The sequence below is a fragment of the Manis pentadactyla genome, chromosome 16, assembly GCF_030020395.1.
Source record: "Manis pentadactyla isolate mManPen7 chromosome 16, mManPen7.hap1, whole genome shotgun sequence".
In the NCBI taxonomy this organism is placed as follows: Eukaryota; Metazoa; Chordata; class Mammalia; order Pholidota; family Manidae; genus Manis; species Manis pentadactyla.
Window position 1 is genome coordinate 41,812,268 of NC_080034.1, and position 23,245 is coordinate 41,835,512.

At 48.3% G+C, this 23,245-nt stretch overlaps 3 protein-coding genes and 3 non-coding genes across 10 annotated transcripts; 1 reads left to right on the top strand and 5 right to left on the bottom strand.

Annotated features, from left to right (window-relative positions):
• Positions 1-144: 144 nt before the first annotated feature.
• LOC118907164 (heat shock 70 kDa protein 1B) lies at positions 145-7,633 on the bottom strand. Of its 5 annotated transcripts, none has more exons than XM_057494194.1 (5): positions 1,818-7,633; positions 1,597-1,635; positions 1,327-1,368; positions 713-791; positions 145-398 (listed from the first exon to the last, which is right to left on the bottom strand). In XM_057494194.1, exon 1 carries the CDS (start codon positions 7,458-7,460, stop codon positions 5,535-5,537), a length of 1,926 nt encoding a protein of 641 aa, XP_057350177.1. In that variant the 5' UTR covers positions 7,461-7,633; the 3' UTR covers positions 145-398; positions 713-791; positions 1,327-1,368; positions 1,597-1,635; positions 1,818-5,534. The 5 variants fall into 5 exon arrangements, with proteins under 5 accessions (XP_057350177.1, XP_057350174.1, XP_057350176.1 ...); XM_057494191.1 differs by having other exon boundaries at positions 590-791; XM_057494193.1 differs by lacking the exon at positions 1,327-1,368 and having other exon boundaries at positions 590-791.
• On the bottom strand, positions 483-564 carry LOC130681381 (small nucleolar RNA ZL8). The gene has a single exon (XR_008994502.1). It is a non-coding gene; the product is annotated as a small nucleolar RNA ZL8 (small nucleolar RNA).
• On the bottom strand, positions 893-960 carry LOC118907280 (small nucleolar RNA SNORD52). The gene has a single exon (XR_005022756.1). It is a non-coding gene; the product is annotated as a small nucleolar RNA SNORD52 (small nucleolar RNA).
• Positions 1,478-1,541, bottom strand: LOC118907281 (small nucleolar RNA SNORD48). The gene has a single exon (XR_005022757.1). It is a non-coding gene; the product is annotated as a small nucleolar RNA SNORD48 (small nucleolar RNA).
• An 8,467-nt stretch (positions 7,634-16,100) lies between the features above and the next one.
• LOC118907243 (heat shock 70 kDa protein 1B) lies at positions 16,101-18,499 on the bottom strand. Its single transcript, XM_057493635.1, has one exon. The coding sequence runs from the start codon at positions 18,319-18,321 to the stop codon at positions 16,396-16,398; it is 1,926 nt and encodes a 641-aa protein (XP_057349618.1). The 5' UTR covers positions 18,322-18,499; the 3' UTR covers positions 16,101-16,395.
• A 164-nt stretch (positions 18,500-18,663) lies between these two features.
• LOC118907244 (heat shock 70 kDa protein 1-like) lies at positions 18,664-23,098 on the top strand. The gene is given in 5 exon segments (XM_057493636.1): positions 18,664-18,762; positions 20,139-20,524; positions 20,527-21,456; positions 21,459-21,976; positions 21,978-23,098. Coding segments are annotated over 4 exon segments (1,911 nt in total). The 5' UTR covers positions 18,664-18,762; positions 20,139-20,151; the 3' UTR covers positions 22,068-23,098.
• The last annotated feature ends 147 nt before the right edge of the window (positions 23,099-23,245 follow it).

Genomic DNA, 23,245 nt, shown 5'->3' on the forward strand with positions numbered 1-23,245 from the left:
CCTCAACTCCCTATTCCCTAGCAACTACCAGTATTACATTAAAAAAATTTATCTGGATGACGTTTTCACCGATCCATCAAAAGACAAATTAGATTCCTGTTACTATTCAGGTTTACATCATAGAAACTTAAAGAGGCACAGCTATACACTATGACACTCAATGTTTACTTTTCACATCTCTAAACCTTTTGTACAATCTTGTTTTCACTGAGACCAATCTGTATTTTTACTTGCTTTATAAGATATTTCATTGGAATCCTTTTGACAACATCAAGTCTTGTGGTTCTAGGCAGTTTCTCCCCCAGGAAGTTGACAGCTGCTCACACAGGTTAATGCAGGAAAGACTTAGACTCCTAGATCTGCTCACCACAGAGTACATCCTTTGTGTCAGGAAAATCCTGAAATTTCATAAAAGGAGTATGTATTAAAACCATGCGGACAACTGGAATCAAAACATTCATCTGGGTAGGCAGGGGATGTACAGGAGTGGTTCAGGTGGTTTCCAAGATCCTCAGAGAAATGCTCAGAGACTCTAGTCCAAACAGGTCATCATTACCACTCGGGGGCTAAGAAAAACTGGAAGACTCACTATAGTAAGCCAGGGAGAAGGGGCGAGGCTCTTCACTTCTTGTCAGAGCCAGTAATGTGGCGGGAACCATCACCTAGGCAATTCAGCCATCTCAGCAGCAATTCTCCAAGGGCAAACACAAACCTTTAGCCCTTCAGTTGCCAGGTTAGAGCCCCATCTCTGAAGGGGCACTGCCCCTGGCTGGGCTTTCAGAGCTCTCATGCTAGAAAAATGAAAACAGGACAGCCAGTTAGGAGGACAAGCTGAGGTACAGTGATCCTGCTATTGGCACTTCTCACAGACGAAGCATCCAGTTCCCCAAATGGGTCAGAACTTAATTTTTGACATCAGGACCAACGTCAGAGACTCTAGTCTGAAAAATCATCACTCCCAACTTAGGGAAACCTGGATCAAGAAAACCTGTCTATTTAGTACATTCAAAAACAATGTCCCCAACGTAAGGATACAGCAAACAGTTCAGAGATAAGAAATTTGGGAGAGGTAAGTGGGTAGAAAACTGAAGAAAATACCTCCACTGGGGAGGTCCAGCACATCAGTAATTTTACAGTAGTAAAATGGGGTGTAAGCAAGTTTCAACCAGGCTTAGGCAAATATGGGGAGTTCCAAGGTTTATAAAAAAGTCACGAGAAACATAAACCAAAAAGTGGTCCTTGGAAAATCACCAAGTTAACTGTTTACATTATTCCACGTGTTCATTAAAAACACAAGCAGATCTCTGAGAGACAACTAATACTCACCTTTATCCAAGGTAACAACACACCAGTGGAAGTCTTTAAACCCTTAATAGAGACACGAGACACAGGAACAAACCATTACTACGTGTTTCTGGTCATCAACTTCTTCCTGAGCCCAGGTACTAGGAAGCCCCGCCCGAGGGGGGGGAGAGGTGCTCAGCGCGCTGCGGTGATGGCGTCAGCGAAGACACTCAGAGTCACCTGGGGTCATCATCACCCCCCGTCCTTCCCCAGGGCGACCACCATCCACTTTACCTCGCACAATCTACTCACCCTCGTGGTGCTGTGGACCTGTCTGCGGAGAACAGGGGCCTGGGAAGAAACCAGTTATTCGGAAGAAGCCGGGGCGACTCCAGCGGAGCTCCCCAGGTCCCAGGCTGGGTCAGTTAGAAGCAGTGGCGTCACAGACACATCAGAAACTCTAGTCTATAGTGGTAGTTCATCCTGCTCAGCCCGAGACTGAGGTCTCCTCACCCAGCAGGGCCCCGAGGTACCTGTATGCATCATGCAGCTGTGCAAAGCTGACGCAGGGCCTTTTCCTCTGGGTAGAGGAAGGCTTTGCGGCAGCAGTCGCACCACAAGACACCGCAGCCAGCCGCGACTTCACCGCACAAAGAGAACGGCACCTGCGCGCCAGGGTTATTTAAAGCAGCGTGTGGTCGGGGGCCTGATGGGCATGGCTGTCTTCTTGGATGCCTGGCCCAACCCGCTGTTTTTGCCCCATCATTCGTCCAAAAAGGAATCAGTCAAAGGGAAAGAGAGGACATGACTGAATATTTCACACTCTTTTGGACACATATTCTGGAATTTTTTGTGAATTTTGAAAAACAAACAGGTGACCGGATTGGCTAGGCCTTAGAAAGTCCCCGGCGCTGCCAGACGCGTGCGCAGTGAGCGATCTTGTGGCCTCCCCTCTGGCGTTAGTACGCCGTGGACTCTTCCTATTTCTTCACCCGTCCTTCCTTGGAGGCCAGGTCACCCCGAGAAACTGTCACCCCACTCCACCTAGTCATTGAAATCTGAATTCGCAACCCCACTGGAGCCCGGGGACCTGTCATTAACCTTAATGTCTTCTTTTAAAAACAACTTTATTACGGTGTAATTGACAAACAATAAACCGATATTTAAATATACAATTGTTTCGATTTTAAAAACCGATCTAACCTTTTGTAAGTGTACAACTCGGTAAAGCATATTCACATACTTGTGCAGCCGGTCGCCAGAACTTACTCATTTTGCAAAACAACTGATAGCCGTTAACTCCTCCCATTTCCCCATTCTTTTCGTCCTTTTTGAGCACTGTGTGGCCTGGGAGTTGGCCGGAAACGATGGAATTGTGCTACTACACTCTGAGTAGCCCTGTATCTCAGGGAGGTTGGAAGCAAATTGGGGTAGGATGGCAACAGCCAACCCCTACTCCCCTTTCCCAAGTTTTCCCTCCCTCAAAATCTAGTAATTTGCTCTTGGCCTTTACTGGATCAACTCAAATATTAATCCAAATCCCACCTTCCTGGGCCCTTCTGTACCCCCTCATTTATAAATGCAGATATATTTGGCAATATATGTTGGCATCTTCATCTTCTGTGAGAAACCCACATAAAACATAATTGGGGGTGTCAAATCATACAAAATCAGTCTTCTACTTGGGTCACATGATTTAGATAAGCTTGAGCTTACAGTAAAATTTGGAAGGCCATTGGGGTGCAGGAAATATACCCTTTTACTTTCTTCTCCTGAAATTATCTACCTGCCCTCCCTTCTCCCGAGGTTTCAGCTTTCCATCAAAATAGCTCTTCCAAGAATCTTACAGTATTCATTTGTCTGTTCAATACATTTCCCAGCTCCCAGGAGCTGAGCTTCATCTGTGGTTGATGTCGCAAAGTGATTCTGCTTTAAGTTCTGAGATGTGTACCTATACAGATAACAGATGACATTCTGATGCTGCTTCCTAATGAAGCACTTCCCTCATGAGGGAGTCATGAATTAACTGCACCAGCATTAGGAATTCCTTTTTGGTCCCTTACGCTGTTGCTGGGGGGTTCCCTAACCTCTATTGTTGCTGCTGCAGCTGGTGCATCAACACCTTAAGACCTTTCAAGCCTCTGATTCGCAGCATAAAGTCCTTTAACACAAGTCAGTTTGTGGAAGCAGTGACACCTTCCTGTACTCCCTCTCTCCCATGACCCTATCTAAAAATATAATCAGGAGTAGCCTCCAGGGCAGGGTTTTTTTCTCAACTTTGGCAGCACATTAGGAATACCTAGGTAGCTTTAATTCTGCACAATGCCTTAACCCACTCCCCAAGATTGTGACTCCAGTGGAGGGCAGCCCGACATCAGTATTTTTTTAGCTTATCCAAATAACTTTAATATACCACTAGGTTGGGGAACCATGGCTCCAGCGGCTTGAACTTTAATACTTACTCCCTCTACTGCCTGGCAAGCTTAAAAAATTTTTTTAAGGTAAGGAAGCCCTCAGTTCCTGTTGCAAGAGTTAAACTGCATTTACAATATGCTCTGATCAGAGGTGGTAACACCATCACTCAGAGTAAAACAGGAGGGGCAGAAACTGAAGAATCCTTACCATACTCCTTCACAAGCTTCCAAGGAGCCATATATTTCCTACATACTGTGTCATTCCTAAAATGTTTAATTTCCCTAGATGGTGAGCATTTTTGGAAAAATGTAACATGTTACTTTAATTTTGGATTAGGTATTTTCAGGCTCAGCTTTTCAGAGGAATGAGGTTGGAATTCCATCATGCAAGAGGAAGTGTTAGTGGTATCTAACTGCTGTGGCAGGAAGAACTCCCCTTAGGGAAGAGCTTTTGTGGGAAAGCCCATTTCCTTGATGTTCCCAGCTCAACGCTGTACAGCTTCAATTATGAAGAAAGAGGAGATAAATTTGCTATTACTTTAAATATAGTTTTGAGATTGTCCATAAAAAGACAAAGCTACTGGTTAACAGAACTGGGGTACAACTGTCAGACAGGAACCCACTGCTAACAGTGTTCAGGCAATGTGGAAGAAATCCTGGTTCCCAAACTATCACCTGTTACTCTCTAATTTTGCCCTACATGTAATTGAAATGACCACCTCCACATACTGACCCACAAAAAAAGCATTCAAATATCTGACAAAGCAGGCGGTGGGATGGACTGAGGATTATTGGGGTGACACAAAGAGCATGGTACAGTACCTGGCGCCCCCCTCTATCACCATGTTCCCACCCCTGACCTCTCCATATCTCTCTCCTCCAGAATTTCACTTGATTGATGGCACTTAGGAAGACAATGACTTAAAATACTTGCCTACAACACATTTCCCTTGAAATGTAAATTTTGGAAATGAAGCCATTCAATATGCTTCGCAAGAAGGAAGCAAGCTAAAAAAGTAAGCTAAAACAATTTTTTCACTCGGTCACCCAACTGTTGAACCAGACTGTGAATGCACCTCAATTTTGCTTTCTTCCATCCCCAAATTCACTTATAACTTAGGTAAAAGGCTGGAAGACTCACAGGCCAGAAGTGAGAACTGAAAGGCTCTGTACAAGCCAAGTGCAGTATAGATTAGGAAGCATGAACCCCCTCCTCCCTCCCAACAGTAAGGCTACATCAACTTCTCCTCCCAAAAACCTTTGCGCAGCTCCTGCTCTGACTTCTCTCTAGAACAAGCCCCATCTTACTCAAAACAGGCATCCAGAATTTTGTTTTCTAACCCACATGTCATTTACCACTTACAATTAAATTCCAACAAAAATAACCAGAGGCTTGACATCAAATGCATACCTTACCATTCAGGAGTACTGTCCCTTTCCCACATCTATGGAACCCAGACATTCCAGCAAGAGTCCATTATCCTTCCTCAAATGAACATACACTGTTTTAACATTTTTAACACTTTTATTTTTTATCTTTTGAAGTATACAAATTTTTTTAAAACTCAATTTTTTGGTGTGTTTACAAGGCAAAAACAGAACAGAGGGTGGCAGTGTTGATTCATTAAAAAAAACACCTTTAGTATCAATTCAGAATTCCAATAAACACACTGGTTATGCCACAAATAATGAAAACAAGGTAATTATCACATTACAATCGAACTTCAGAATTAACTGACACAGTAGATAACAGAAAATACAGAAAGTATCTGGGACAAGAAAAATCTTTGGGTATTTCGTATCAGAGAATCGTTAAAAATGAAGGTCCCTGTGCCCCTAATCAACCTCCTCAATGGTGGGGCCAGACCCGGAACCTCCCTTGGGAGCCTGAGCCCCAAAACCGCCAGGGCCGGGGCCACTCGCCCCCTGGTACAGTCCGCTGATGATGGGGTTACACACCTGCTCCAGCTCCTTCCTCTTGTGCTCAAACTCGTCCTTCTCGGCCAGGCTGTTGGCGTCCAGCCACGAAATCACCTCCTGGCACTTGTCCAGCACCACCTTCTTGTCCGCCTCGCTGATCTTGCCTTTGAGGCCCTCATCCTCCACGGCGCTCTTCATGTTGAAGGCGTACGACTCCAGGGCGTTCTTGGCAGACACCCGCTCGCGCTGGACCTCGTCTTCGGCTTTGTACTTCTCCGCCTCCTGCACCATGCGCTCGATCTCCTCCTTGCTCAGCCGGCCCTTGTCGTTGGTGATGGTGATCTTGTTGGCCTTGCCTGTGCTCTTGTCCGTGGCCGTGACGTTCAGAATGCCATTGGCGTCGATGTCAAAGGTCACCTCGATCTGGGGCACCCCCCTGGGAGCCGGTGGGATGCCGCTCAGCTCGAAGCGTCCCAACAGGTTGTTGTCCCGCGTCATGGCCCTCTCACCCTCGTACACCTGGATCAGCACCCCAGGCTGGTTGTCCGAGTAGGTGGTGAAGATCTGCGTCTGCTTGGTGGGGATGGTGGAGTTGCGCTTGATCAGGGCGGTCATCACGCCCCCAGCCGTCTCCAGCCCCAGCGACAGGGGAGCCACGTCCAGCAGCAGCAGGTCCTGCACGTTCTCCGACTTGTCGCCCATCAGGATGGCCGCCTGCACCGCCGCCCCATAGGCTACCGCCTCGTCAGGGTTGATACTCTTGTTGAGGTCGCGCCCATTGAAGAAGTCCTGCAACAGCTTCTGCACCTTGGGGATGCGGGTGGAGCCCCCCACCAGGACCAGGTCGTGGATCTGCGCCTTGTCCAGTTTGGCGTCGCGCAGGGCCTTCTCCACGGGCTCCAGTGTGCTCCGGAACAGGTCCGAGCACAGCTCCTCGAACCGCGCCCGGGTGATGGACGTGTAGAAGTCGATGCCTTCGAACAAGGAGTCGATCTCCAGGCTGGCCTGAGTGCTGGACGACAGGGTCCTCTTGGCTCTCTCGCAGGCCGTGCGCAGCCGCCTCACGGCCCGCTTGTTCTGGCTTATGTCTTTCTTGTGCTTCCTCTTGAACTCTTCCACGAAGTGGTTCACCAGCCTGTTGTCGAAGTCCTCCCCACCGAGGTGAGTGTCCCCGGCCGTGGCCTTCACCTCAAAGATGCCGTCGTCGATGGTCAGGATGGACACGTCGAAGGTGCCCCCGCCCAGGTCAAAGATGAGTACGTTGCGCTCCCCCTTGCCGGTCCTGTCCAGGCCGTAGGCGATGGCGGCGGCCGTGGGCTCGTTTATGATCCTCAGCACGTTCAGCCCTGCGATCACCCCCGCATCCTTCGTGGCCTGGCGCTGCGAGTCGTTGAAGTAGGCCGGCACGGTGACCACCGCGTTGGTCACCGGGTGGCCCAGGTACGCCTCGGCGATCTCCTTCATCTTGGTCAGCACCATGGACGAGATCTCCTCGGGATAGAACGCCCTGGTCTCCCCCTTGTAGCTCACTTGCACCTTCGGCTTGTCTCCGTCGTTCACCACCAGGAAAGGCCAGTGTTTCATGTCCGACTGCACCACGGGATCACCGAACTTGCGGCCGATCAGTCGCTTCGCGTCGAACACGGTGTTCTGCGGGTTCAGCGCCACCTGGTTCTTGGCCGCGTCTCCGATCAGCCGCTCGGTGTCGGTGAACGCTACGTAGCTGGGGGTGGTGCGGTTGCCCTGATCGTTGGCGATGATCTCCACCTTGCCGTGCTGGAACACCCCCACGCACGAGTAGGTGGTGCCCAGGTCGATGCCGATGGCAGTGGACTTAGCCATGTTGTTGTCCCGCTCTCACTCTGCGCTGAGGCTCAGGTCTGAAAACGGCGGACGGGATCTGGGGTCAAAAAAGAGCTCGGTCCTGTCTGAAGCCGGAAACTGAAAGCGCGCGAGCTCAAAGGTATTGAGTCTGCGGAAATTGCGCTCCCGACCCACAGCGGAGACTGTCAAGTCTTCGGGACGACTGTTTCTCCCAGCCGCGGAGGCTCTGTATTTATCATGCTCCGGCGAGCTCCTCCTTTTCCTCTCAGCCAGTCATCGAGCTCGGAGAGGCCGCTGGGTCCGGAATTTTCTAGGGGTTTCTCTTCGCGTCCTTCCCTCGGGCTTGCGGGGACCAATCAGCGTCCTGGGTGCCGCCTCTCCCAGATCTCTCCAGACTCTTCTCGGATTCCGGAGAAGGGACCGGAGTCCGAAGGGGAAGGGGAAGAGGCGCTGTCGTGGGTGGTCGTTGACTCAGCTCACCCAGGCTGTTCCCTTGGCGGTTTGTCAGCCGCAGAGCAGTTTGAAATTGACGAAGTGTGACCGCTAGGTTTCTAATTGTAGGGTGGTGAGTCGCTCGCGAGGCTCAAACTAGTTTGGTGGTTTCATGTAGGAATAAGGGCTGCTCGGCTCCAGGGACACCCCAAATCCGGAACGTTCCCGAGTGTCTCAGAGGGGTGGGCTAGCTGTGTGCCACAGAGAGTGACTGGACAGAGGCGCTGACGGTCGGCCATTGATGGCCTGGGCTGCCTGAGGATTGCCTTGGCCATCCGCGGCGTTTTTCCCATCTTAGATTTAAACTGGGAAAAAGAAGGAAAGGAATAATGCAATATAGTTTTTGACATCATATTTGACCTACACGGATGGAATATCTGGGGATGGGGGATTTGAATTTTTAAGCAGAAACACAATCAGGTAAACAAGACTATTCTTAAAAGGACAGAGTCTCCAGCGCCAGAGCAGGAAAGTGCTCAGTCATGGGTGGGGGATGGGAAGGGCAGGGTTAACTAAACCCGCCCCTCCTTTTTGCTTCAGGCTGGATTAGGGTGTGAGGAGGAAGAATTAAGGCCGTTTGAGCCTCTCCCTTTCCCTCTTCCTTCCCAGCCTAGGATCTGGGCCACCCTGCTTTCTTTCTGCCTCCTGAATTGCCGTTTCAGCCTCAGGTGGTGGGTAGGACCAGGGGTAACGTCAGAGACCCGAACTCCTCTTCTGCCCTGTCCTTGGAGCCCCTTGACTATCCACCACTTTGAAAAGAAATACAGTGGATGATGAGCCTGGGAGGGAGGGGCGGGAATGTTCAGCCCCCTTTGACAGCAGCCTCTGCCACAGCAGCTCTTTGGCAGGTGGCCCATTTTAAGCAAATTGGGATGAGGTTGTAAGGTGGGAGGATTCAGCTCTAAAACTAAGGTTATTTGCCTTGCACTTAATTCACTCGCCTAATTTTTTCATCCTAGATTCCAGCTCCCCTCAGTTTTAAATACAATTACATTTGGTAATTTATTTTGGCCTTTCTGTCTTCATTCTTTGTGGGCATGCAAGACCCCGTGTCAGGTGTCTGAAATAAAAATGTGAGGGACCCTAAAGCAGTAGGATGGGGTTTACAGCCCACAAGAAAACAAACTCATCACTATACCCAGATGTTTTGAGCACAGAAAACGCAGTTTTTTATGAAGGAAAGGAATTTTGCTTTTGAACACTTGCTCAATTGGCATTCTTTACACACACACACACACACACACACACACACACACACACACACATAGGCATGCACACCTGTCTACCATCAAAACACATCTTCCTGGAATCCGAGGGCATTCAGTTAATAATTTGTTTAGACTGATCTAAAGTGATGTTGCAAAAATATTGCTTTAACAATCGTGTGTGTGTGTGTGTGTGTGTGTGTGTGTGTGTGTGTGCAGGTAGGTGATAACTTTTTTACATTCAGATGTCACTCCCTTATGAATCACCTCCTTAAGCTAGTCAAACTGGTCAACCTTCAGTAACTTTCCATTCCCTTACGTAATCTGGCTGGGGATTCCCCAAATGTCCATCTTAGTTGCCCAGTGCATCAGCACTTTTAGAGACCCTCAGCCTCACCCCCACCCTCTGGAAGTTTCTTCACCATCAGCTGCTACTGGGAGCAGTTCTAGATTCACTGCTTCCTTCTCTTCAAGTCTGCTATTCAGAATACTTCTCATTGGATTGAAGCGAAGGGCATCCTGTCTTCATTGCCTGGCAGGTAGACATGGTGATTTTGCCTGCTTGGGTTGCAGAGAAAGGTCCACCAAAAATACTGTTTTACATGAATCGATCAGCTACACACTATAGTTGACCTACCTTTTGAGTTAAATCTCACTTTCTGAGACAGGGACCATGGGCTTAGACAGAGTAGGGTGAGAGCCTCCGGAAAAGAACAAAGCAAGATAATCAATCCATTGTGAGATTTGCTTTAGCCTGCTGGGGAGCCCACCTTGTTTTATGACTTTACCCAGGTGCTGCTTTTCTTCCTCCAGCCCTAAAGAAATTATTTGCAACCTGGGCAATGTAGCAAGCAAGCCCAAAACAATGTAGTAAAAACAGGAAGGATGCCATCTTGAAAATAAGATTGCATTTTAAAACCCTATTTGTTAAAAGGTAACTTTACTAACATACTCTTTATGTTAGTAAACTCAGCCCAGCTTGGGAGCAAAGTAGGCAGTCTTGAGTGATATGCTCCCAGACCAGGAAGCTGCTATCCTGGGAGGAAAATCAGAGCAGTAAAATTCTTGTAAATAACCAGGAAGACTAATAAGAAACTTAGTGTTTCTTCCAAGGTAAACATTTTAGGACCACTTAGCAGGTGTACATCCCTAGCCCTTTGTCTCTCTATTGCCTATAAAACCCCTAGACAACACACCACCCCGTGACTCTCTTGTCCCCTCCTGGCTTGAGGCAGGAGCTCTGTCCTCTGGCTTTCTCTCTAAATAAAAACCTCTGCCTTGCTCTCGTACCTTGAGTGTTTGCGAAGTTAATTCTTGGGCTCCGCGATCAAGAACCCTGGCATCATGAGTTGGCCTGGAAACCTAAACATCTATATTCCTTTTCCATTTCCTGAGAAGGAGAGGGTCTCCTGAATTTTGTCTTTCCTTTTACACTGGACACTTTTATTAAATAACAAAATTTCAACCAGGCAAATTTTGATCCAATTGACTTTATTAATCCATTCATGAATCTGGAAGCATCCCATCTAGCAAGTAGAGGGGAGCTTTGAGGAGCTGTACAAAAATGGAAAGATTTTATAGGCAAAAAAGGGGTTGGACAATTAGCAAAAGAAATGATTGTTTCATGCAAGGTCACCTTCCCTTTGGGGAAAGAGCTGGGGGTCTTATTAGGTGTAATAACTTTGGGGGACAGAGAGGGCCCATGTGACTGTTCACTTATTGGTGCTGACAGGAAAATTCCTGACATGTTAAGACTACATTTCTGGGTGAGGCTGGACTTGTAGTTAGGTTAAGTATTAAGCCCTGGTTTGACGACTTGACCTCGCAGAAGTGACCCCATTTTGGGCTTCTGTTTTCCTTTTTAACACTTCCCAAGACAGAAACCCAGTCACAGGTTTACTTAGTGTCTAAAGTGACTATAAGAACCCCAAGATAATTTCCTGAACTTTAATTTGATTAATTTTGAAATTAGTTTTTTCTTGGATTTGGTGTTGGACTTGGTGCTGGGAAAGCCCAAGGCTCAGGTTCCCCATGCTGGATGCGCTGTCAGGAACTTTTAAGTGGAGTGGCCTGGAGAGGGGGTGCCTAGAACGCTGCCGGAGGAGGGAAGGTGGGGGCAGGAAGTGTGGGAAGGGGAGCTTTCCTCACCCCAAAGCTCCAGGATCTTTTTTCTTCCCTCCCCATTCTCCTGTAGTCCCTCAAACAGTACTGTTAAAGGGGAGCAAAATACACTACCCCAAAATAACATATGGTTATTCTGACATATTGGTTATTTTAACCTGTTTTTTTAAGAAACAGCAGACACAGGTGAAGTTCTGAAAACGGAAGAAAAGTTACCCTTTCGTAAGAAATATTGACATTTTTAAGGGTGTCTCCCTGACTGTACCAGGCAGAGGAGGATATCTAACTCCAAAAACTTAACAAAGCAGAAGGCCATGGCTTAAATCTGCATAACAATCTTTCTCTTGTTTACCCTGCTTTTCCTGGTAACCTCCCATAACTGACTCCCAATCTCTAACATGCATGTTTTAGCTGAAGACGGCGTTTAAGGTGATGGCTTTGGCCATTTGGGAAAGTTATTCTGTTTTCCTGGGTCTCCCCCTCGTATACAGGAGGTATACATGTTCTTAAAACTTTTCTCTGTTTTTCTCCTGTTAATCTGTCCTGTATCAATTTAATTGTAAGACCAGCCAATGAACCTAGAAGGGAAGAAGGGAAAACTTTCCTACCCCTACATCATCTTCTCAATTCTCTTTGTTTTAAAAGATGTCATAATTTTGTTTATCCAGAAAAAAGCAAACGCGATAACTGATAAGAAATCTAGAGCCATACATTTTCCCCAATCAAATGACTAAGGTTTCAATGACCTGTGAACCCTGCAGATCTCCCAACAGCATTTTAAAAAGCCTGGGAATAGGAAGACCTGAGTTTGCATCTGCTCTTTACTTCCTTGTTGAGGCTGTTTCCTTTTTCTCTCTCTCTCTTTCTTTCCAATGAAGTATTTGTAAGTTCATTACTCAAGTCTCTGTATCTCTAAAATAGAATTACTATTTCACAGGATGCTAAGGATTAGTAGAGTAGTACTTATAAGGTCTTAAGAGTGCCTGTGACAAAGTAGTGCTTCAGAAGTTTGCTCCCTTCTTTTGTTGGGGTCGCATACTCTCAGGTCTGACCTCTCATTCTTACTGAGGCACTTACAAGGTTGGGTACTACCATCAGGGTTATGACATTACTGTCAGTTTACTGTAGAAACTATCTTAACATTTTTAGGCAGAGGACATTCCGCCATACCTGTTCATTTTCAGAGATGAGAACAAAGGATCAGAGATTCAGTGGCTTGGTCTGGTCATCCAGTCAGGTAATTACAGAACCTGTAACTGAACCTCCCTCCATGTCCTCATACTCTATTTTGGACTCCTCCTAATACTGGCACAGGGATCGTACCGGTTCATTTTCTAAAAAGGGGAAGACGAATGGCCACAGAAGGGAGTGAAGAGTGAACGTCAGGGCTCAGCGCGCCTTAGGGGAACCATGGTGGATATGTGACGAGAGCCGGACTTCCCTGCTGCCGCCTCAGACTCACAACCACCCCCACACCACACACAAACTCTGTGATCTTTCCCATTCTTCCAGCTTCTCTCAGCTCCGCCTCCCCCTCCCTTCATACTAGTCTGCTCGGTGGGAAAAAGACGACCAGAACGAGGGGGTTACTATTGGTAGGCTGGCACAGTTCACACAAGTCTTCTGGAAATTAAATGTAGAGCCGTGACTAAGCTTGTTGTTCTAGGGTGGCGTTGGGGGTAGGCAGGGTGACTTGGACGGGGCAGTTTGTTGAGAAGTGTTTCCACGAATCGGTCCCCGACTTCGAACCCAGAAAACTCCAGAAAGTTCCTGGCAGAGCCCAAAACAGGACCAGGGAGCCAGAGACAGCCGGAGTCGGAGGGGGCGGGGCTGGCGCGGAGGGGCGGGGCCTGAGGCAGGGTGGCCGAGGAGCTGCCTGGCCCCGCCGGCCTGTGGCGATTATGTTTTCAGAACGTCAATGGAGTAAAAGGAGAGACCTTTAGAGTTTTTCTCACTCTAGCTAATTTATTAAAAGAAGACATTGGAAAGTTTTGGAACTCACAACCAAGCCACATGAACCGGGTGGCCAGCCGGGAGGAAGGCAAGGTCCCCGCAGCCAAGGTGGCAGACAGGAGCCTACGGCATCCTTCTTTCTCCCCGGCTCCCGTCCTTCGTTCCGGTAGGGACGTTTGGAGTGGCAGAAAGGTCGAAGACACTGGGCAGTGATTCTTGTCTTCAGAACTCCCCTGTTTTCCCAACCTGTGGGCCTGCCCCGCCGCTCCCGTTATGTCCTCTCCTCCCGTTCTGGACTAAGCATTACAGGGGTCGCCAAGGTGGGGCATGTTTACCGCGCGTCCTGAATTCGCTCCGCTGCCGGACCCCTTAATGTCTCAATGAGCGGTGCTAGAAGTCGTGGGACTGGTAGGGTTGCTGTCCCACTGAATTGCACCGGATATACCCTTGGGGGTTACCAATGGTACGGATTTAGGGTGATTGAAGGATGATGTCAGTTACTGTTTCTTATTCCTACTGCAAAGATCACCGCCTCAGTAATCTCCAACATTGGCTCTTCACCCGAAATAACCCCACCTGCCCTTTTAATTGAAAGCCCGTGTTCCTGCCGAGTTCTTACATTTAGTAAATTGTAGAATTTTTGTTTTGCTGCCTTTTTCATTTTTCGATGACAGAACCCTGTTAAACACCAGGAATAAAATATTACTAATAAAGCAGTACCTTGGTTTCAAAACGCATATGCAGTCAGGCCCATTCCCACCTGCCATCTAAAGGCTGGCACAGGAAGATAGGATGTGGATTGGTATCAAGGTATTCAAAGTTAAAATACTCTTTCCTCTTCTAGGGCTTAGTTTTTCCTCCATGCACCTTCCTTCCCCCACAGTTCTTCCTGCTACTCCCATCACTTCTCCAGCCATGGCACTGGCATCCTTTGCTAATTCTACAATGCCCTCAACCTGATCTCCTTCAGCTTACAAAGTGAGTATTTTCAAACTACTCTGTGTAAGGGTATGCAGGCAATTACATATTAATAAAACACCACTCAATGATCTTGACTGACCTAGCCTAGGAACTCTTATTTTCTCCAAGGTTATTTCTAGGGATTTCTGTAACCTCTATTATCAAAAGCAGTTAGTAGGTCCTTCACAATCTGAACCCTTTTCCATCCACCTTCCCCATTGCCTGCCACCTCCCTCCCAAGTAGTGGCTGCTGGCTGGAAGAGTCACTGTATTATCTGCAGATGAGTCACTAATGCTACTGTGGCTAAGGTGAGGAGATCCAGTAACAAATTCCTTATCTCCCTGAAAATTGACATTGTGGCTAGAGTTCAGTGCTACATTTTTACAACGTTGAGGATTAAATGTGCTTTTATAAGCTGGTCTGGAAGCCTAAGCATCTCTTCGCTTTCTATTTCCAAACTTCCAGAGCAAGGTTCTACCTTGATGTGCCATTCCCACACTGGATTTTCTTCAAAGGAAAGCTTTTATAGTGAAAAGCCTGGTGGGCTTTAAGGTACATGTGAACTCACAAAGTGCTGTGATGGATGTTGATACAATGGGATTTTTTAAACTGCATAAGTGAAAATCACATTAACCAAATAAAATTAACCACTTTAAAGGGTACAATTCAAGGCATCCATCAATTCAAGGGTACAATTGTACAACCATCACCTCCATGTAGTTCTAAAACATTTTGTGACCCCCTCCCAGGTGCAATAAACTTTGACATGTACTCATCCCCAAGCTTTGTGGACTGTGCCAGGCCTTTTCCAACAAGAAGGGTGTGGAAGAGATTATTTCTAGATGCTAGCAGCTACAGCAATGAAGCACCTTAAAATGAAGTGCATGGGAAGGAAGCCTGAAGTAGCTCCAGGTACAGGGCTGAGGTTTTCTTCCTCACCCTTCTAAATACTAAAACTAATTAAGGATTATCATGGAAAGGCAAAAGGGGTATACTGATTGTGAAGCCTATAAATGGAAACAACTCAAGACCAGACAGACCCAAACAAAACCCCTGCAGACTTGGGGTAGCATAGCAAGACTGATAAAAACCTGAGTTGGAATCCAAGTACAACACCTTTGTTGAACTGGTGATACTTTTTAACTTTTGCTTGAACCAGTAATTTTAAAGTCTCCCCAATGTTCACCTGTGAAAGTCAAACACTACCCAAGCTCACTGTGGTGGAATGAAGATTAATAAACACACAATAAGCCCCAGGACAGTGCCTGGCAAGAGTACTGAAATACTAGGGTCCTTCCACTGAGGCACCACTCAGTGGCACCTCCCAAAGGCACTGGGGTACTTAAAATGTGTAACACCTGCTAGAGAGGTTTTTTTGAGAGAAATTATTTCTATCTAAGCATGCTTTCAGAAATTACAGCCTGAGGCATCAAGCCAAATCGTTTTGTTTTAAATAGAAGAACTATGAATCAGTGACTTATAACTGGCAAGGCAGTGCTTGAACTCCCATCTTCACTTAACTCATTTCTCTTCCCTGCTGAGTCCAGATTATCAGGACTGATAGCAGGTGTACTTAGAGGAATGAGTAGCCATTCCCCTTCCCATCTGCTTTGCCTTTTTCACTGCTTCTCTGGAACAGGAACATCCCCCCACACCCCAACCCCCTTTGAAGCCACCCTTACACCCGGTTAAACCCTGTCACCCATGTGAAGTCACTATGACAGTAGCCTTTTAACTCTTTCTGGACCCAGATGCAACCCGCTCAAAATAACCAGTTTTCCAAAGGATACAATTTGCCTAAAAGTAAATGACAACACATTTTTCCAGATCACTGACATTACCCAAGAGGCAAACTGCCATTCAATCCTAGAACAAGACAACCTATATACACTTCTGACCTCAAAATAAAAGACGCAGACAAAAGACTTCACTTTATTTCGAGTTTACTTTGAAGTAAACATTTAAAAAAAAGCAGGCAAAGTTGGTATGATTTAAATATATATATATACATATATATATATATAAAGGGAAATAAGCAATTGCAGTATAAATTCTACATTTAAATCGGGGGAAAAAAAAAAGCAAGTTAGTAACTTCCTCCAAAAGACAGTTCAACTTCGGAAACTGCTAGCAAAATTCAAAGCTGATGAAAGTAGAAAAGTAAAGCAATGGAAAAATCTCCAAGCCCAACCGTCTCCATAATGTGGGAAATAAAGACTCCTTAATCGATCTCCTCAATGGTGGGGCCAGACCCGGAACCTCCCTTAGGGGCCTGAGCCCCAAAACCGCCAGGGCCGGGGCCACCCGCCCTCTGGTACAGTCCGCTGATGATGGGGTTACACACCTGCTCCAGCTCCTTCCTCTTGTGCTCAAACTCGTCCTTCTCGGCCAGGCTGTTGGCGTCCAGCCACGAAATCACCTCCTGGCACTTGTCCAGCACCACCTTCTTGTCCGCCTCGCTGATCTTGCCTTTGAGGCCCTCATCCTCCACGGCGCTCTTCATGTTGAAGGCGTACGACTCCAGGGCGTTCTTGGCAGACACCCGCTCGCGCTGGACCTCGTCTTCGGCTTTGTACTTCTCCGCCTCCTGCACCATGCGCTCGATCTCCTCCTTGCTCAGCCGGCCCTTGTCGTTGGTGATGGTGATCTTGTTGGCCTTGCCTGTGCTCTTGTCCGTGGCCGTGACGTTCAGAATGCCATTGGCGTCGATGTCAAAGGTCACCTCGATCTGGGGCACCCCCCTGGGAGCCGGTGGGATGCCGCTCAGCTCGAAGCGTCCCAACAGGTTGTTGTCCCGCGTCATGGCCCTCTCACCCTCGTACACCTGGATCAGCACCCCAGGCTGGTTGTCCGAGTAGGTGGTGAAGATCTGCGTCTGCTTGGTGGGGATGGTGGAGTTGCGCTTGATCAGGGCGGTCATCACGCCCCCAGCCGTCTCCAGCCCCAGCGACAGGGGAGCCACGTCCAGCAGCAGCAGGTCCTGCACGTTCTCCGACTTGTCGCCCATCAGGATGGCCGCCTGCACCGCCGCCCCATAGGCTACCGCCTCGTCAGGGTTGATACTCTTGTTGAGGTCGCGCCCATTGAAGAAGTCCTGCAACAGCTTCTGCACCTTGGGGATGCGGGTGGAGCCCCCCACCAGGACCAGGTCGTGGATCTGCGCCTTGTCCAGTTTGGCGTCGCGCAGGGCCTTCTCCACGGGCTCCAGTGTGCTCCGGAACAGGTCCGAGCACAGCTCCTCGAACCGCGCCCGGGTGATGGACGTGTAGAAGTCGATGCCTTCGAACAAGGAGTCGATCTCCAGGCTGGCCTGAGTGCTGGACGACAGGGTCCTCTTGGCTCTCTCGCAGGCCGTGCGCAGCCGCCTCACGGCCCGCTTGTTCTGGCTTATGTCTTTCTTGTGCTTCCTCTTGAACTCTTCCACGAAGTGGTTCACCAGCCTGTTGTCGAAGTCCTCCCCACCGAGGTGAGTGTCCCCGGCCGTGGCCTTCACCTCAAAGATGCCGTCGTCGATGGTCAGGATGGACACGTCGAAGGTGCCCCCGCCCAGGTCAAAGATGAGTACGTTGCGCTCCCCCTTGCCGGTCCTGTCCAGGCCGTAGGCGATGGCGGCGGCCGTGGGCTCGTTTATGATCCTCAGCACGTTCAGCCCTGCGATCACCCCCGCATCCTTCGTGGCCTGGCGCTGCGAGTCGTTGAAGTAGGCCGGCACGGTGACCACCGCGTTGGTCACCGGGTGGCCCAGGTACGCCTCGGCGATCTCCTTCATCTTGGTCAGCACCATGGACGAGATCTCCTCGGGATAGAACGCCCTGGTCTCCCCCTTGTAGCTCACTTGCACCTTCGGCTTGTCTCCGTCGTTCACCACCAGGAAAGGCCAGTGTTTCATGTCCGACTGCACCACGGGGTCACCGAACTTGCGGCCGATCAGTCGCTTCGCGTCGAACACGGTGTTCTGCGGGTTCAGCGCCACCTGGTTCTTGGCCGCGTCTCCGATCAGCCGCTCGGTGTCGGTGAACGCTACGTAGCTGGGGGTGGTGCGGTTGCCCTGATCGTTGGCGATGATCTCCACCTTGCCGTGCTGGAACACCCCCACGCACGAGTAGGTGGTGCCCAGGTCGATGCCGATGGCAGTGGACTTAGCCATGTTGTTGTCCCGCTCTCACTCTGCGCTGAGGCTCAGGTCTGAAAACGGCGGACGGGATCTGGGGTCAAAAAAGAGCTCGGTCCTGTCTGAAGCCGGAAACTGAAAGCGCGCGAGCTCAAAGGTATTGAGTCTGCGGAAATTGCGCTCCCGATCCACAGCGGAGACTGTCAGGTCTTCGGGACGACTGTTTCTCCCAGCCGCGGAGGCTCTGTATTTATCATGCTCCGGCGAGCTCCTCCTTTTCCTCTCAGCCAGTCATCGAGCTCGGAGAGGCCGCTGGGTCCGGAATTTTCTAGGGGTTTCTCTTCGCGTCCTTCCCTCGGGCTTGCGGGGACCAATCAGCGTCCTGAGTGCCGCCTCTCCCAGATCTCTCCAGACTCTTCTGTGGCTTGCTAGACCGGCACGGCTACTGGGAGGATAGGTGAAAGGAGCGGGTAGGAGGTGCGGGCCCGTCAGGAGGAGGCGGGGCCAGATGCTGACGCTCTCACGGGGAGGGGCCGGGTGCTGACGATTACAATAGAGGTACAGCGCCTGACCTCAACGGCTAGTGTGAAGTCGGCCTGTTGGGATGGGAGTCAGCTCAAAGTTGTAAGGTGGGGCGGGTGGGGGGACACCGGTGCACAGTTTGCTGCTGAGGGAGTCCCGACTCTGGCGGCGGGAATATTAGGTGAGCCTAGAGGACTCTGATCGGAATAAGGTGTCAATAAGCAATCTAGTAGCTTCTTGTTTGAGAAACTGCTGGGAAATCCTCCAGTTTGAGCCCTAAGATCCACCTGGTGGCGTTGGCCTACCAAGTAAGGGGGAATCCTTTGGAAGCGTTGTGGTGGCTGGGAGTAGTCATAGCTGCAAGGAAGAGGTGGAGTATCCGGTCTCTTAGTGTATCCAGATAACTGGAGTTATATTTGGAAGAAGGTTAAAGAAGAGACCACTTGGAGTGCTCCACCTCTCCTGAGAAAACTTGTCAGGGCTTCATTGGGTTCCTAGCAGCCATCTTTAGACTGGCCCAGATTTACTCCCACAAATCTCTAAGAGGGTACAGTAGCTAAGGGAGGCAGCTAAACCCGAGTGTGGATATTAATGTCTTGAGAGACGACCAGAAGGTAAAATGATCTTATGTCAGCAGCAGACAGGTACAATCTCAGAGTAAAATATGACACAAGACATAGGAAAAGACAGCTGAGTAGGTCCTCTTGAGAAATTGAAAACAATATATACCTACTGACCCTCTTGTTGAGGAAGAATATTTGTCTACATTGTCCAAAAAGCAGGGTATGGAAGAGGTAATTTGTACACCAAAAAGATAATGGTACTTGTAGTTCATGGCAACATTATTTGTGATAGCCATAAGGTGGAAGCAGCCCAAGTGTCCATGAAAAGAATAAACGAATAAACAAAATGGATACACATACAATCAATATTATTCAGCCTTAAAAAGGAAGGAAATTCTGACGCATGCTATAACATAGATGAACTTTAAGGATATTATGCTAAGTAAAAGAAGCCAGTCACACACACAAAAATAGTGCATAATTCCATTAATATGAGGTACCTAGAATAACTGAATTCATAGAGACAGAAAGTAGAACAGTGATTGCCAGGGTCTTGGGTTCTAGAATGGAGAGCTGTGTAATAGAATTTCAGTTTTGCAAAATAAAAACTTCTGGAGATGGATTGGACAATAATGTGAATAAGTTTACTACTGAACTGTACACTTACTAAGATGGTAAATTTTATGTTATGTGTATTTACCACAGTTAGAATTAATAAGTAAATGAAATAAAACAATCTGCCAAAACTTTCTCATTCTTTCTCCACAGGCCTCGGAAAACCATGGCTGCTGCTAAAGAAATGGCTATAGGCATCGACCTGGGTACCACCTACTCATGCGTGGGGGTGTTCCAAAACGGCAAGGTGGAGATCATTGCCAATGACCAGGGCAACTGCACCACCCCCAGCTACATGGCGTTCACCAACACTGAGCGGCTGATCGGGGAAGCGGCCAAGAACCAGGTAGCCATGAATCCCCAGAACACTGTCTTTGATGCCAAACGTCTGATCGGCAGGAAATTTAATGATCCTGTAGTTCAGTCAGATATGAAACTTTGGCCTTTTCAAATAATCAGTGAAGGAGGCAAGCCCAAGGTACTGGTGTCCTATAAAGGGGCGAAAAAAGCTTTCTATCCTGAGGAAATCTCTTCCATGGTAGGAAGGAGACTGCTGAGGCTTTTTTGGGCCACCCTATCACCAATGCTGTGATCACTGTGCCAGCCTATTTCAATGACTCACAATGACAGGCAACTAAGGATGCAGGCGTGATTGCAGGTCTCAATGTGCTAAGAATTATCAATGAGCCCACAGCTGCTGCCATTGCCTATGGCTTAGATAAAGCAGGTCAGGGAGAGCGACATGTCCTGATCTTTGACCTTGGTGGAGGCACATTTGATGTGTCCATCCTCACCATAGATGATGGGATTTTTGAGGTAAAGGCCACAGCTGGGGACACCCACCTGGGTGGAGAGGACTTTGACAATAGGCTAGTGAGCCACTTTGTGGAGGAGTTCAAGAGGAAGCAGAGGAAGGACATTAGCCAGAACAAGTGGGCCGTGAGGCGGCTACGCACGGCCTGTGAGAGGGCCAAGAGGACCCTGTCGTCCAGCACCCAGGCCAACTTAGAAATTGATTCACTTTATGAAGGGATTGACTTCTACACATCCATCACCAGAGCCCGGTTTGAAGAGTTGTGTGCATACCTGTTTAGGGGCACCCTGGAGCCTGTGGAGAAGTCTCTTCAGGATGCCAAGATGGATACGGCTAAAATCCATGATATTGTTTTAGTGGGGGGCTCCACCCACATCCCTAAGGTTCAAAAGCTGCTGCAGGATTACTTTAATGGCCATGATCTCAACAAGAGCATCAACCCCGATGAGGTGGTGGCCTATGGGGCTGCAGTACAGGCTGCCATTTTGATGGGTGACAAGTCTGAAAAGGTACAGGACCTGCTTTTGTTGGATGTATCTCCTCTGTCCCTAGGGTTGGAGACGGCCAGGGGCATGATGACTATCCTGATCAAGCGCAATTCCACCATCCCCACCAAGCAGACACAGATCTTTACCACCTACTCAGATAACCGGCCCGGGTACTGATCCAGGTGTACGAGAGTGAGAGGGCCATGCTGCGGAACAACAACTTGCTGGGGCACTTTGACCTGACTGGGATCCCTCCTGCACGCAGGGGAGTTCCTCAGATTGAGGTGACCTTTGACATTGATGCCAATGAAATTCTCAATGTAACAGCCATGGACAAGAGTACTGGTAAGGCCAGCAAGATCACCATCACCAATGACAAGGGCTGGCTGACCAAGGAGGAGATCGAGCATATGGTTCTGAATGCTGAGAAATATAAAGCTGAGGATGAGATCCAGAGAGAGAAAGTCTCTGTAAAAAATGCCTTAGAATCCTATGCACTTAACATGAAGAGCGCTGTGAGTGATGAAGTCTTGAAAGGCAAGATTAGTGACTCTGATAAAAAGAAAATACTGAATAAATGTAATGAGGTCCTTTCATGGCTGGAGGCCAATCAACTGGCGGAGAAAGATGAGTTTGATCATAAGAGAAAGGAATTGGAGAAGGTGTGTAACCCAGTCATCACAAAACTCTTATCAGGCAGGATGTGTTGGGCCTACCTGTGGAACAGGGTATATGCCTGGAGAGGCTGCCACAGGGCCCACCATTGAAGAAGCTGATTAATCTTACCTGAAGCTGGAAGATCCTAGGGTGCCACTAAGGTGAAGTGTGCTTCCCCATCTTCAAACATAGATATGATTCTTGAAGTGACTGCACCTGAACCTAAGTTACCATCCCTTTGGGATTCTGGTGGAGGGGCATCAGATCAAATATCATGCCATCTTTTCACACTCCAAAATCCTGTTTCTGATTCTGGAAGGAGACTTAGGAAAACTATGTCCTCTTTGAACCATTTGATGAGTTTGAATGTCTGTTATTTATTTCCAGTCTCCCCAGCTTGCTTCATCCAGTGTGGTTGTCCCTCAGTAAATGTGTTCCTAAAGCAAATTATTTCTGATATTTTTAGACTATGAGTGTATCTTGAAAAGTAAGGAAGAGGACAGTTCATGCAAAGCGCATGTGTGATCTGACTGAGAGCTGATTGTGAATGATGAAGCTGGTAAGGGCAAAGTACTTGAATTTTCATCAGCTAATTGTTTCAAGCAGGAAGATAACTTTATCATTAGGCACCCTGAGCCCCAGCTACAGCAATTGCTAACTATAGTTACTGCTTATATTCAGTGAGACTGGCTTAGGTATTCAAGTTCAGCTGTGAGGGGTCAGGGCCTGGGCAAACTTATGCTTGATGTGCTTATGTCACTTAAGGTGTGTGATTGGGTGCTGCTCTCACAGAGTGTGTTATTACATCCTTTACGTGCAGAAAACATTTCTACATTAAATTCTTGTCTCGCCTGAGGGTTTCCACCCCGGGCAAGTTCACTCTGGATTCAGTGAGACTGAAAAATGAAAACAGGACGTCACGGGTAAGAGAGTTTATACCCAGCTTTATTCCTGTGGTGGCAGCTCAAGCACTAGAACTGCCCGTCCACTTCAGGACAAGTGTGGCATGCAGCAAGCTGGTCGCTGCCTCTGGGCCTCTCCGCCGCCTTGCAGCCCCCAAGCTCTGGGTGGAGCTTTTTATATAGAGCCAATAACTTATTGCCCGCAAGTGTGCAAACCTGCACCTGCGAGCATTGCCTGTGTGCAGTGGGCAAGCAGACCAAGGTCAGGTGAAAATCCTGGCCGTGGAACTTCCATTTTCTCTACACCTGACAAATAGGTACTTTTCTGCAAGATGAGAAAGGATATAGTACAGTCTTATTCATTGAAAAAAATATTTTCACCTGTTGGGTCATGATACC

Bases quoted from the DNA above. Each gene is read 5' to 3' on its own strand.
- LOC118907243 (XM_057493635.1), bottom strand. From the start codon at position 18,321: ATGGCTAAGTCCACTGCCATCGGCATCGACCTGGGCACCACCTACTCG.
- LOC118907164 (XM_057494193.1), bottom strand. From the start codon at position 7,460: ATGGCTAAGTCCACTGCCATCGGCATCGACCTGGGCACCACCTACTCG.